General features: G+C 31.5%; 1 protein-coding gene across 1 annotated transcript; it reads right to left on the bottom strand.

Moving 5' to 3' along the window:
* Positions 1-229: 229 nt before the first annotated feature.
* Positions 230-3,621, bottom strand: PPH (pheophytinase). Its single transcript, XM_028082639.2, has 6 exons — positions 3,433-3,621; positions 2,442-3,216; positions 1,987-2,213; positions 1,356-1,547; positions 1,097-1,253; positions 230-619 (listed from the first exon to the last, which is right to left on the bottom strand). The coding sequence occupies exons 2-6, from the start codon at positions 3,144-3,146 to the stop codon at positions 365-367; spliced, it is 1,536 nt and encodes a 511-aa protein (XP_027938440.1). The 5' UTR covers positions 3,147-3,216; positions 3,433-3,621; the 3' UTR covers positions 230-364.
* Positions 3,622-12,397: the final 8,776 nt, after the last annotated feature.

Raw genomic sequence — 12,397 nt, 5'->3', positions numbered from 1 at the left:
AGAAAGAAATAATTATAATTGCAGTAGTTTGAGACTTCAAATACTTAGAGCATGTTTTTTTTATCTTAAAAGAATAACAATTAGAATGAAATTTTGCGACTTGAATACTTATTTTACCTTAATAAATGACTGAGAAACATGTTTTTTTTTTATTCTAATATTATGTTATATTAAAAATATTATCTATTTTTACCGATTCAATTATAATTCATACACTGCCCTGAATCAATTCAGTCATTAATCCAATATTATAAACACAGAATAAATTGAAGTTACAAATATATCTGAATCATAAATATAACTTCTTTTAATTAATCACTATACAAAGTTGATTTATATTTGAAGATCCATGAGCTTCACCACGTCACTGAGATTTGGCTGCCAGAAGATTTTTGAACTTTGATTGAAATTTTATCAAAGATCTTATCCTGTCCCTAAGTGAGACATTGGAAGTGAAAAATCTCACCATCACAGACCTTCTTGATCCTTCTCTGGGAAATTCTAATTCCCTGTCAATAACCCTGTGCTTCACACTGTCTAGATCTTCAAGCAGTGGTAACGATACAGAACCCTGAGACTCTAGGTTTCTGATCCACCCACGAAGTAAGAAATTTATTATCTACAAAGAAACTTCTAGTATTAATTATTGAGATCATGATCATGACAATCATTCTAAAGAAGGAACAAACTTTAATAATCAATTTGAAGAACTTCGTAAAAGTTAAATATTAACATTCTTTTCTCAAGATTCCAGCCAAAGTTTAGTGACTCAACAAGTAATGGTTTTGTGTATAATGAAACCCAGTTACAGAGAAAGTGTTTCTTAACAATAAGGGAAAAGTGAAATTGGTGATTTTCAACTACTTTCAATCAATAGTGGATAATGGTTGTTAGCATTTATCAATGGGGAAAGGCAAGCACATGGAAGAAATGATTCCGATTCATTAAGAAATATAGCAGTAGTTCCATAATCCAATTTTGAGTGCATGTTCGTTATCATATAAAATTGATAAACTTTTATATCTTCGTGGTCTCAGATTGCAATTGAAAAGTGCAGAGAGGAAATTTTCAATCAGATATGAGAGGATTTTCATACCTCAGGAACTTCATCATGAGGACAGTGACCAGCAGGACTGATTTGATAATATGGAGCATTAGGCACCTGCCTTTGAACCTGGAATCCCCAAAGTGGCCCCACCCAGGGATCTTCTTTTCCATACATGAGGCAGATTGGCACATTGTTTCCTCGACATCTAAAATGCAGAAACCATGAAAATCCTATGTGAATTCATGAACATCTAGTACCAGTTTGATTGAAGGATAGTGTTTCACTACAGAGAGCTTGTAATTTCTACCTGGATAATGTTTCACTGAAGGATAGTTCTCCCTGAGGAGCAAACATTATTGAGGCAAATGATGCAGCTGCAGCTGGATGCCTTGTGGTTTCAACTATGCGTGAAAAAACGTTATCTACGTTTGTTGAATGATCTGCATAAACCTGACCAAGTACCTCAGCAATGCTTTTAGGATCAGAAATTTTCTCCCACCTAGAAGATAAAAGATTATAAAATGTTAAGTTAATGGAAAACATACAATTGAGTAAACCTGGAGTTGCACTCTCACTCTCACCAATTATGAACACAATGAAATGACAGACACTCATCCAGAACACATCAACGAAAAAACAAATGAATCATCCAGAACAATCTTATTCATTGTGATGTAAACCTCAGTGACTTTGTCTGCATGAGAGTTTCTTCAGGGTTAATGGAGTGATGTTTTGTTAATAGTGTTGTAAAGTTTCTTCTTCAAGATAGAACACCAGGTTCATTAAGCAGAGTTTCTTATTTATCACTCACATATTAATGGATAAGTACTTAACATGCATGAACTGTACTTGTATTCAAGTTCTTAACTAAAATATTGAAACAATGTCAGCAAAAGAGATAGAAACGAAGCAATAAATAAAAATAAATCCATACTTACAACAACTCTGTAAATTTCTTTATACTTGAAGGTAGAGGGAAAGTTCCAGCCCATGGAAATATTTTGGCTAGTCTTGGATTTTTTATTGGATTTGGAAGAAACCCCCAAAAAGGTGTTGCATTAAGCAACGTGACACCTTTCACTAAATGAGGATTGCAAGCTGCAAAATACAATGCAACCAATCCTCCTAGTGAGTTGCCCACGATGTAGACTGGTTCACCAATGACCTGTTGTAACAAATAGTTAATTTGGATAATTTCTTCAATGATTAATTTCCAAAAGCAAATTAGTTTCATATTAAAACTAATCCTCCTGAGCCTTCAAATTATAGAATATCAAAACCCTTTGCATCAACTATATTTCAGATTACCTAAAATACAGATCTATCATGTAGCTAAAAAGCTGAACTCAGATAGCTAATAAAGGAATATTAACAAACAGCTCATGTGCCTTACCTCTTCTACAAAGCAACGAACTTGATCTTGCCACAGATCAACTGAGTAAACAAGCTTAGCCGCCCATGGTTCAGTTTCATCTCCAAAACCCCATGAAGAAACACCTTCATTCGATGCAACCTCTTCCTTGGAAAGAGGGGCAGGGTCTTCAAAAGGCAAAGACATCCCTTGGCCAAGAAAATCCAGAGCCCAAACTCTGTAGTCACGCCCCAAATCCTTAAGTTGCTTCTCATAATGGAAAGAGCCAACACCAAAACCTGGCAGAAAGAGAACACCAGGAGAATCCACGTTTTCGCACCCTGCTTTCTCATAGTGCACGTTGAGTTTAGGCTTCCATCTCCAAAAGCAACTACTTATTTCTGCACCAGATTCACCATTTGAACCATCAGGTAGACCTGGAATTAGAACCTTTGTTGCAAGCTCCCCTACCCCTGAAATATCCCTTGCTCCCTCTTCAATCACATAACCATCATAACTTCCACTACAAACTTTGAAATTGAATCTTTTAGAGCCTCTTAGCTGCACCCGACCCATATCACAAAATCTCAAAGACCCACATGTAGAAGTAGTGTTGGTGTAACAAACTCCAAGTTTTCCTACTGAAGAAACTATTGATTGACGTGAATTCAAACTGTTTTCAACCAATTTCCACTTTGAGTTCACAACTTGACAGCATGGTGCTGACCCATAAGAAAGAGTTTCCATACCCAGAAACTGTGTTCAACTCTAACAGAGAGAAAAACAAAACGGTTCACTGCAAACTTCACTCGATTTCCTGTGATAATAGACAAGAGAAAGAGCCAAATTAAAAATTCTCGTAGTTCTTAACAACAAATGGATCATTTTTTATCACCGACATCATGAACTGCGTTTACAATAAAAGTGTAAAATGATTTTTTAGCCATTACCCAGAACAGAACAGGAAAATTAGCAATTCGAGCTTAAAAACAATCATAACGATTAAACCTTGAATTGTTTAGGGAAAAATTACCTTTAATTTAGTGAAAAAGGAACATGAAAATCTGCTCCTTCTCCGGGTTTTCAGAGTTTGGAACAAGAGTTATGGACCGAGACATGTTCCACGATCCTAGATATGTTTCGTCTTGCTTGAAAGATTCTCTTTCCTTTTTATCACATCACATTGGTATGATTTGTATGATTTTTTTTTATTAGATCACGTTGATATAACTTACATAACTATCACTCATTTGTCAATTTCCTTAAAAAAATTTGTCAAAATTTATAATCTGACATATTATATATATTTTTAAAATTTACTTAATACCTCATTTATATAAATTAAAATTATCATATATTTTTAAAATATTAAAATATAAAGAATTCCGCCATTTCTTATTCTTTTTTTTATAAACTTTAACACATAATTCAAAATATATACCTAAATAGTGATAATATATATATATATATATATATATATATATATATTATTTGAAGTATTTTTTTCTTATTAATATAAACTTTATAAACATGTTTTCTATAAATAAATAAATTTGATTCCTTTTTAGATAAATATTTGCGTCAAAAAATATTCAAGGATTAATATTTGGTTCAAATTTAAGATTTAATTATATTTTTAGTTTTAAAATTGATGACAAGTTTACTTTTAATCCCTTAACTTAAAGTAATTTATTTGAGTCTCTTAAAATTAGTAAAATATAATTTAATTTCTTTTTGTATTATACCTAGTCGGCCCAACAAAGTACGTCAACATTTATCATCCTTTGTCGCTATAGATGCACCGACAGAGATTGGGGGACTGGTGTACTACACTTAGACGGCCTAACTTGACTACAACCATGACATCCGCCTACATAGCCCCCTAAGAACGCAGACCATAATAACATATGTCAACAATCAAGAGTAAGCGGCCTAAGCCGCTAACTTAAGAAAATTGAACGAGAACTTGGTAAACCTAAAACACCACCAACCATGATCCTGGGACCCTCAATAACCAGACTATGGGACCTGGGCTTAGCCCAGGCCCAGCTGTGGCCCAATCAAAAGCCCAACCCATGACGTGGCCAAGCATAATTAATAATCTATTAATACACATGGACCCCACGAATTAAAGGTATGTATTCATTAATTCCTTAATCACGATATTTGACTTTTTGAGAATTCTTAGCTGACTTGAGCATCGGATCTCTTCCGCAGGTAACCCCTCCCGGGTCCAAATCGGTCCAAACCGAGACACCAGCATATAACACATACATGCCGGAAGAAAACTTACTAGGAAGATTGCGAATTGAGGTAAGATGATACTTGTGTTTGACATCTCTTATTTGTTTTCCGCTGGAACACTTTTAAACACCAAATTTGAAAAATTAAAAATAGTTTAAAAAAGTCATTGTAGTTCCAAAATTTAGTATTTAAATTTTAAAGTCTTATTTTTTAATTTTAAATAATATATATATATATATTATATATTCTAATTTTATGTATACTCAATATATTTTGAATTTTTTAAATAATTTATAAATTTATCATATTTAATTTGTTTGTGTGAATGGAACAGTGACATAACGGGCTTCTTTGTTGGAGTTGCTTTTTCTTTATTTGAACTCGTGTTAGTCCGTTATTTTATGTTTTAAAATTTGTTAGTTTTAATTCTAAGTTTAATATACATATTAAAAATTCACTTAACGTATTTTTTTCATTAGTTAATTTTAAAAGAATAGTTTGAACTTTACAAGTATCATGTTAAAATTACAATATTATATATTTGTATCTCGTAAATAATATAATAAAAAAATAAAAAATTTAAACAATATTCTTATTTTTAAAAGAATCGAGTTAGCAAACCATTCCATCTTATTTCTGATTCAGGGATCGACACGTTAAACCGAACATCCCAAATTAGATTGAATACTAAAATTACCAAAACCCGTTTGAATAGATTGGCGGGTCACGCTTACCCGACCCATTTTGACATTTCGTCCAGAATGTTCTGGCTACCTAATGAAACCACCCACCAGCCACGTGTTCAAATAGTACAATTTCACACTAATTTTGGTTTAAGTACATAAAAATGGTTTGTGAGTTGATTAATTATAATTTGGCATGGCTTAAAAAGTTTTTTTTTTTGTTTAAAAACTAAATCCCACGACTCTTTTCATATTTTAATGCAGAACTAATTTTGTTAAGAGAATACAAACCAAACTATTGATGTTAGTTTGGAAAAACTAAAAGGTGTTAAATAAAATGTAGTATGAGCATTTTTATTTTAATGTTATCAGGTAAAGAAATAAAATAAAGTTTACATTTTTAATATTTTTCATATTTTTGTAGAGTATTTTGTAATATTTATGGATGAGATAATTTGATGTGAATGATAGATTTTGCACATGTTAATTAATAATAAATTTGTTTAATAGTGTGAAGAAGTAAGGAAAGTGTGAGTGTGTGGAGGAGAAAGATTGAGAGGTGTAGAAAAAAACAAAGATAACTTACCGTAAAGGGATTCTCTTTAGGTTGCGTGGAGATAAGGCGTATTAAGATTTGGGTTACTGTCTTTTTAGCAAACTCATAAGTCTAAAAGACAAATGCCAAAGTGAACCGATTTAAATTTTATATACAGAGGTTTAGGTTGTATTTTGTCTGTTACAATCTGATTTTTTTTAATAATTTAAATATATATATAAAGCTTTGAACTATTTAACATGTAATTTTCGTATTTAATTAAAAACATTTTGTATAACATGGTATTGTGTTTATAATGATATTTTTAAAATTTTAAACATCTATCTATAAATGTAACTTAATTTGAAATTTCATTTTTCTTTTATTCTATGTATGTATATATAATGATAAAATCAATATATTGTATTGCATATAGTTGACTTGATTTTACTCCACTTGTTGAATTTTAATTGAATCGTATTTTAGCTTAAATTAAATACATCAATCAAAGTTTCAGAAGGTTTCAAAATAATAAAAATCTTACCCATCAAAATGTCAAAATTTAAGGTTGATCGTGTTAGAAAATATACTCAAGAATTATTTTATTAATAGACTAATAAAATAAACACACATAGATCAGGGCAGAGCATCATAGGAGCATGGAGGTGCATAGCCCCAATATTTTTGATTTTTTTTTAAAATTATATATCCATTTTCTTATTTTTAAAAACTTTTAAAATTTTAAATAGTATATTTTAGTGATAATTAAATTGTGTTTCTTTATTTTTTTATAAAATACAACATTTAATGTTAATAAATAATAAAACATAAAATCCAAAATAAAAAAATAAAAAAAAAATAGGTTTAATTAGTCTTTTAGTATTTATTTTCGTTTAAAAATATCAAATTGCCACTAAATTGGAACTAAAAGAACGGAAAAATCAACTTACATTTTTGGAAACAATAACCAAAAGAGTAATTAAACCAAACATTTATTAAAATATTTTTTATTTTCTTCTTTTATTGCCTTTTTAAATTTTGACAAAATTGTACTCATCTCTCACTATCACATGTTTTTTTTTTTGAAGAAAAATAAAGTTAGACACATACTCATTATGTTTGCTCTCATTTCTCATCTGTTTCCTTCATTTCTCGAAGAAAAAAAAATGTAACTCTCTCTTGTCTTACTTGATGATGAAATATTACTTTAATAGTTATTAAAATTATTTTTTATCTCATGAGCCTTTTGTATACTTACTTTTTATGATTATAGAAGAAAAAAAATGTATGTGTTTTTTTTATAACCGATTTTTAATTGTGACTTGATTATAATATATTTTTCTTCTAATACTTATGTCTCTCAATATTTATTAGATTATGATAAATTATTTTTTAATATATTTAAAAAAAAACATATCGATGAAGAATAGAGTAATGAATTTATTTGGTAGAAGTAGTAAAAGGGAAGAAGCTACACGTGAAGATGAAAACAAGTTAAATTATATTTCTTCACATCTTTTAAAGTATTTAAAGCATTATACTAATAATCCAATCTAACGATCCAATTGTTTTATAAAAGAGTCATTTTTTAGAATGTTATACTAGTGGTCCAATCAAATAATCAAAAAATTATATTATTCTGGCCCTTCCAAAACTTTTGGTCAAGATTCGCCACTGACATAGATAATATATCCATGCCTTTTGACCCCGAGTATATTCATACTCTCCAAAGCAATAATTTAACCCAACCTTTACAAAGTTTTTATTACAAGAGTATAAGAAATAAGAAGAGTCAAATACAAGCTTGAAGTGTTTTGACTTGGGGCAAGGAACATCATGGACAGGGGCGGAGCTCTTAAAGAGCAGGCGGGGGCCACGGCCCCCCAAAACTTTTCCAATTTTTTTTCAAATTTTTCAAATTATATGTGTTTAATATTTTTTAAATTATGTATATTTTAAAATTATTTAAATTAAATGTATCTTTTTAAATTAGATAATATTATATTAAAAAATTAATGAAAATTAAATTAAATATTTTTTTATTTCTTTTATAAAGTATAATATTTAATGTTAATAAATAGAAGAATATAAAATCAAATATAATAAATCAAAAAATTATTAAGATAATTTTCATTTTTTTTCTTATTGTCTTTTGAGGTTTTTATATATTGTACTCATCTCTCGCCTTTACCTAATTTCTTTTGTTATCAAAGAAAAAAGAGAAGAGTTAAACAGAAATTCATTATTTTTGTTCTCATTTTTACATCTTTTCTTCCATTTTTAAAGAAAAAAACTTGTCTCTCTTGATAGTGAAATAGTTGTTTAATATTTAGCATAATTTTTTATCTCATGATATTTTGTATATTATTTTTTATGAATATAGAAGAGTAAGTAATGTATTATGTGATTTTTTATAGACAATTTTTAAGTGGACTTGATTATCATAATTTTTTTGTCTCTTAATTTTTTATTAGATTATGATAAATTATTTTTTAATCTTAAACTTATTTTTTAAATAGGTATATTGATGGAAAAAAAAAGAATAAATCCATTTTTTAAAATTCATAAAAGAGAAGTGAAGATCAAAATAGGTTAATATCGTTGGTCATCCCATAACAATGAAATAAAATGTTTGTGATGACTTTTGAATCGATATATGCACATTAGTAAAATGAAACATGAATATTTATAGATAATATGGTTATTTATATTAAAAAAAAATAGTTGAAAAATTTAGTTATGATTGAATAATTTGATAAGTTCAAGAATATGAAAAAATAATAAACAAACCTTCGTATATATGTAGTTTTTTTTATAGTTATAACTATAGTAAATTATCTTTTTATTTTTATTGAATTAGTAAAAGTTATTGTTAAATATATAAATTTTAAGTATATTATTTTGACTCCCCCAATAATTTTGGTCAAGATCCGCCACTGATCATGGACTTAAAGTGTTGAAAGGGGAAGCCTTTCATCCATAAATGAAGAACAATTTTGATGATGTCTACTGATCTAGGATAAAACATAGCTTGGTCAAGTTAGGATATGCATTAGGCAATTAGCTTCTCTTTATCAAATGTATTTTAGGCCTGCTGTGTAATTCTGCATATGATTAGTTCTTTAACTAATGGATTAGCTGTGAGTATTGTACAAAGTAAGTGAAAATATACTCACGATAATCGATTAGGTAAATTGCTAATCGAATTAGTGATAGCAAAAACCTTTGTATAAAAGCTGTTTTGGAATCTGTTTTGGGTCTGGAAAAATCAGAAAGATCACGCAGTTTTCATCTGAGATAGAGCCATCTGAGAGACACAAAGTTTCAGAAGATTCTGCAAGATAACTCAAGTACAGATCCAAGAAGAATTGATGGTTGATTCTACCATGATGGATCTTGCTTGATTCAAGGAGCATCAAGTCAAATCTGCACAGCTTAGGTGTATTTGTTTCTTGTTTTGTTTTCTGTATTTTTGATTACAGTTGCTTCAGTGTTTGAAGTGTGGACCTAGGTGCAATTGTGTGGATGCATTGCTCCTAGGGGGAGTTCTTGATTGTTGAATCAAGTTCTTGGGTTTTGGGGTTAGAATTACATAGGTGTGCTTGTAATTCTTGGAACCTTTCTGTTTAGTGGAATCCTCCTAAGTGTGTTACTTAGGAGAAGACTAGATGTAGATGCTTTTTGAATCGAACCAGTATAAATTGTGTGTCTTGCTTCTTTCTTCTCTCTCATAATCTTTCTTGATTGATTTAAATAGTCCATTAACCCAAAACTGCGAAATTGATTAATTGAGCTTTAAAACCTAAAGATTTATTCAAGATTCATCTTAAACCATATAAAAGCTTGTTAATCAATTCAGACCCCTTTGTGGTTAAGATAATTAAACAAATCTATTTTTAACAATTGGTATCAGAGCTGGCTAATCGCACGATAATCGATTAGAAAGATCCTGTTATGTCTAATACATCTCAAACCTTTGCTGAAGGGGCATCCATTAACAGGCCCCCTCTGTTTGCTGGGGAAAACTATCCCTTCTGGAAAATTCGAATGAAAATCTTTCTTGAATCAGTAGACAAAGGGGTATGGGATGCAGTGGTAAATGGACCTTTTAAACCAATTAAAATAGTGGATGGAGAGACTTTTCCTAAAGAATTCTCACAATGGACCCCTGATGAGAATAAGAGGGCACATTATGATGTTAGAGCCAAAAATATTATATCTTCTGCACTAACTTTGGATGAATTTTACAGGGTATCTGTGTGTGAATCAGCCAAAGAAATGTGGGATGTCTTGGAAGTAACCCATGAGGGCACGAATGAAGTCAAAAGGGCAAGGAAGAATACTCTCATTCAAGAGTATGAGATGTTCAGAATGAAGGCTGGAGAAAGCATTTGTGATGTGCAGAAAAGATTTACACATATAGTAAATCACCTCCTAGCTCTTGGCAAGACCTTTGACAAAGAGGAACTCAATATCAAAATCTTGAAGAGCTTAAATAGGACATGGCAGCCCAAAGTGACAGCAATTTCTGAATCTAGAGACCTCACTAGCATGAGCATAGCCACTCTCTTTGGAAAATTGAGGGAACATGAATTAGAGCTTGGAAGACTCAAGGAAGAAGAGGATGGAGAAAAGAGGCACACTATAGCCTTGAAGAGTGTAGTGAAATCTGCAGTAAAACAGAAAAAGGCAGATTCTGCAGATGACTCCAATGATGGAAACTCTAACAGTGAAGCTTTGAGCTTAATGGTGAAAAAGTTCTCAAAATTTTTGAAGTGTAAGAACAAGACTAACAACAGTTGTGCAGGAAACAAGAGGCAGACCAGATCTGGAACTCAAACCTGCTATGAGTGTGGTAAGACAGGACACATCAAAGCTGATTGTCCAATGTTGAAGATGAAGCAGAAACTGGATGAGAAAAATGAGGCAAAGAAGCACATGAAGAAAAAGAGAGCCTACATTGCATGGGAGGAAAATGACTCCAGCACATCCAATGATTCAGATGACAGCACTGAAGAGGAGAATAATCTGTGTCTGATGGCTAAAGTTGAAATATCCATTAAAGCAGAATCATCCAAAAATAGTGTAAGTAGTTTCACATCTGACCATGAGGAAAATGACTACTATGAACTGCTTGATGCCTTTAATGAACTGCATAAGGAAGCTACAAAACTACAAAAGTCAAATAGCAAACGTAAAGGAGAGATTAAGTGGCTGGAGGGTAGAATAAAGCAGTTAGAAGAGGAAAATGAGAATCTAACAACTTGCTTGGAAAGATTAGAAAAATCTGAAAAACACTCCAGGTCTAGATGTGAGCACTGCCCAGGACAGCTAGAAAAGATAGAGTATTTGATGAAAACTCTCTCAAAATTTACCCTAGGAAGATCCAACCTAGATGTTGTACTAGGATCTCAAAGGAGTGTACTGAATAAAGAGGGAATTGGTTACAGTGGCAACTCTAATCGATTATCGTGTAGAAATTTCCTCAACATCAGCAAACCATCCTCTATTATCTGCACTTACTGTTCTGAACCTGGCCATTTTTCTAATTCCTGCTACTTTAAAAATTGTGGGGCTCCTAAAGGAGAGTACAGATGGGTACCTAAAGGAACACCTCAAACCACTAACATGAAAGGACCCAAGTTCAATTGGGTACCTGCATCTTCTCTTTAATCTTTGTTTCAGGTGTGTCTTGATGCAAGGAAAACAATGTAGCTTTTATATAATGGATGCTCAAGACACATGAAAGGAGAGGTGAAGAACTTCTGCAGGATATCTTACAAAGCCAATTATTGGTCATGTTACAAGAGGTGATAATAACAAAGGTCAAATTTTAGGTATTGCTAAGGTGAAAAGTTCCTCTTCTATTTTATGGTTGTCTGCACTCTGATGTTAACCTGTGCTACTGATTTCACCTGCTGCGTTGTTAGTATTGTCATACTTTGTATGCCTACTGTGTTCAAACTGTGTAGCTGCTTGCCTAACCTTGGCCTTAATCCATTATCGTGTTCTGTCTGAAGCTTAGTCTGTGTTAAGTTCTGCATCACATAGTTGCTACTTAATTTCTCAAAAGGAGCCCGCTAATCCATTATGCGAAATTGTTATGCATTCTGGTTGTTATCCTGGTTGTTATGCATTATCTCCTGCTACATCTCTTACATTGCTGCGCTGTTTAGATACAATTTTCCTGCTGTCCTGTATTGCATCCTAAATCTGTCTGATTTTTTTGCTAATGTCCAAAAAGGGGGAGAATTTGATATATTGATGGTTTATTGGTAGGGGGAGTATGTAATGAAAATGATATTTGTTATATGCCTATGTTGTTGTTTGCTTTGTGTGCTTGTACTGTTGTTGTTGTTTGCTTAATGTGCTGCAGGCAGGCTTATCACAATCCATGTTTTGGACATCATCAAAAAGGGGGAGATTGTTGAAAGGGGAAGCCTTTCATCCATAAATGAAGAACAGTTTTGATGATGTCTACTGATCTAGGATAAAACATAGCTTGGTCAAGTTAGGATATGCATTAGGCAATTAGC

Source organism: Vigna unguiculata, chromosome 1 (assembly GCF_037176805.1).
Source record: "Vigna unguiculata cultivar grain cowpea cultivar isolate G323 ecotype 2 chromosome 1, ASM3717680v1, whole genome shotgun sequence".
NCBI classification, from domain to species: domain Eukaryota; kingdom Viridiplantae; phylum Streptophyta; class Magnoliopsida; order Fabales; family Fabaceae; genus Vigna; species Vigna unguiculata.
Note: the sequence above shows the minus strand (reverse complement) of the source record. Positions and strands in the feature narration are given on the sequence as shown.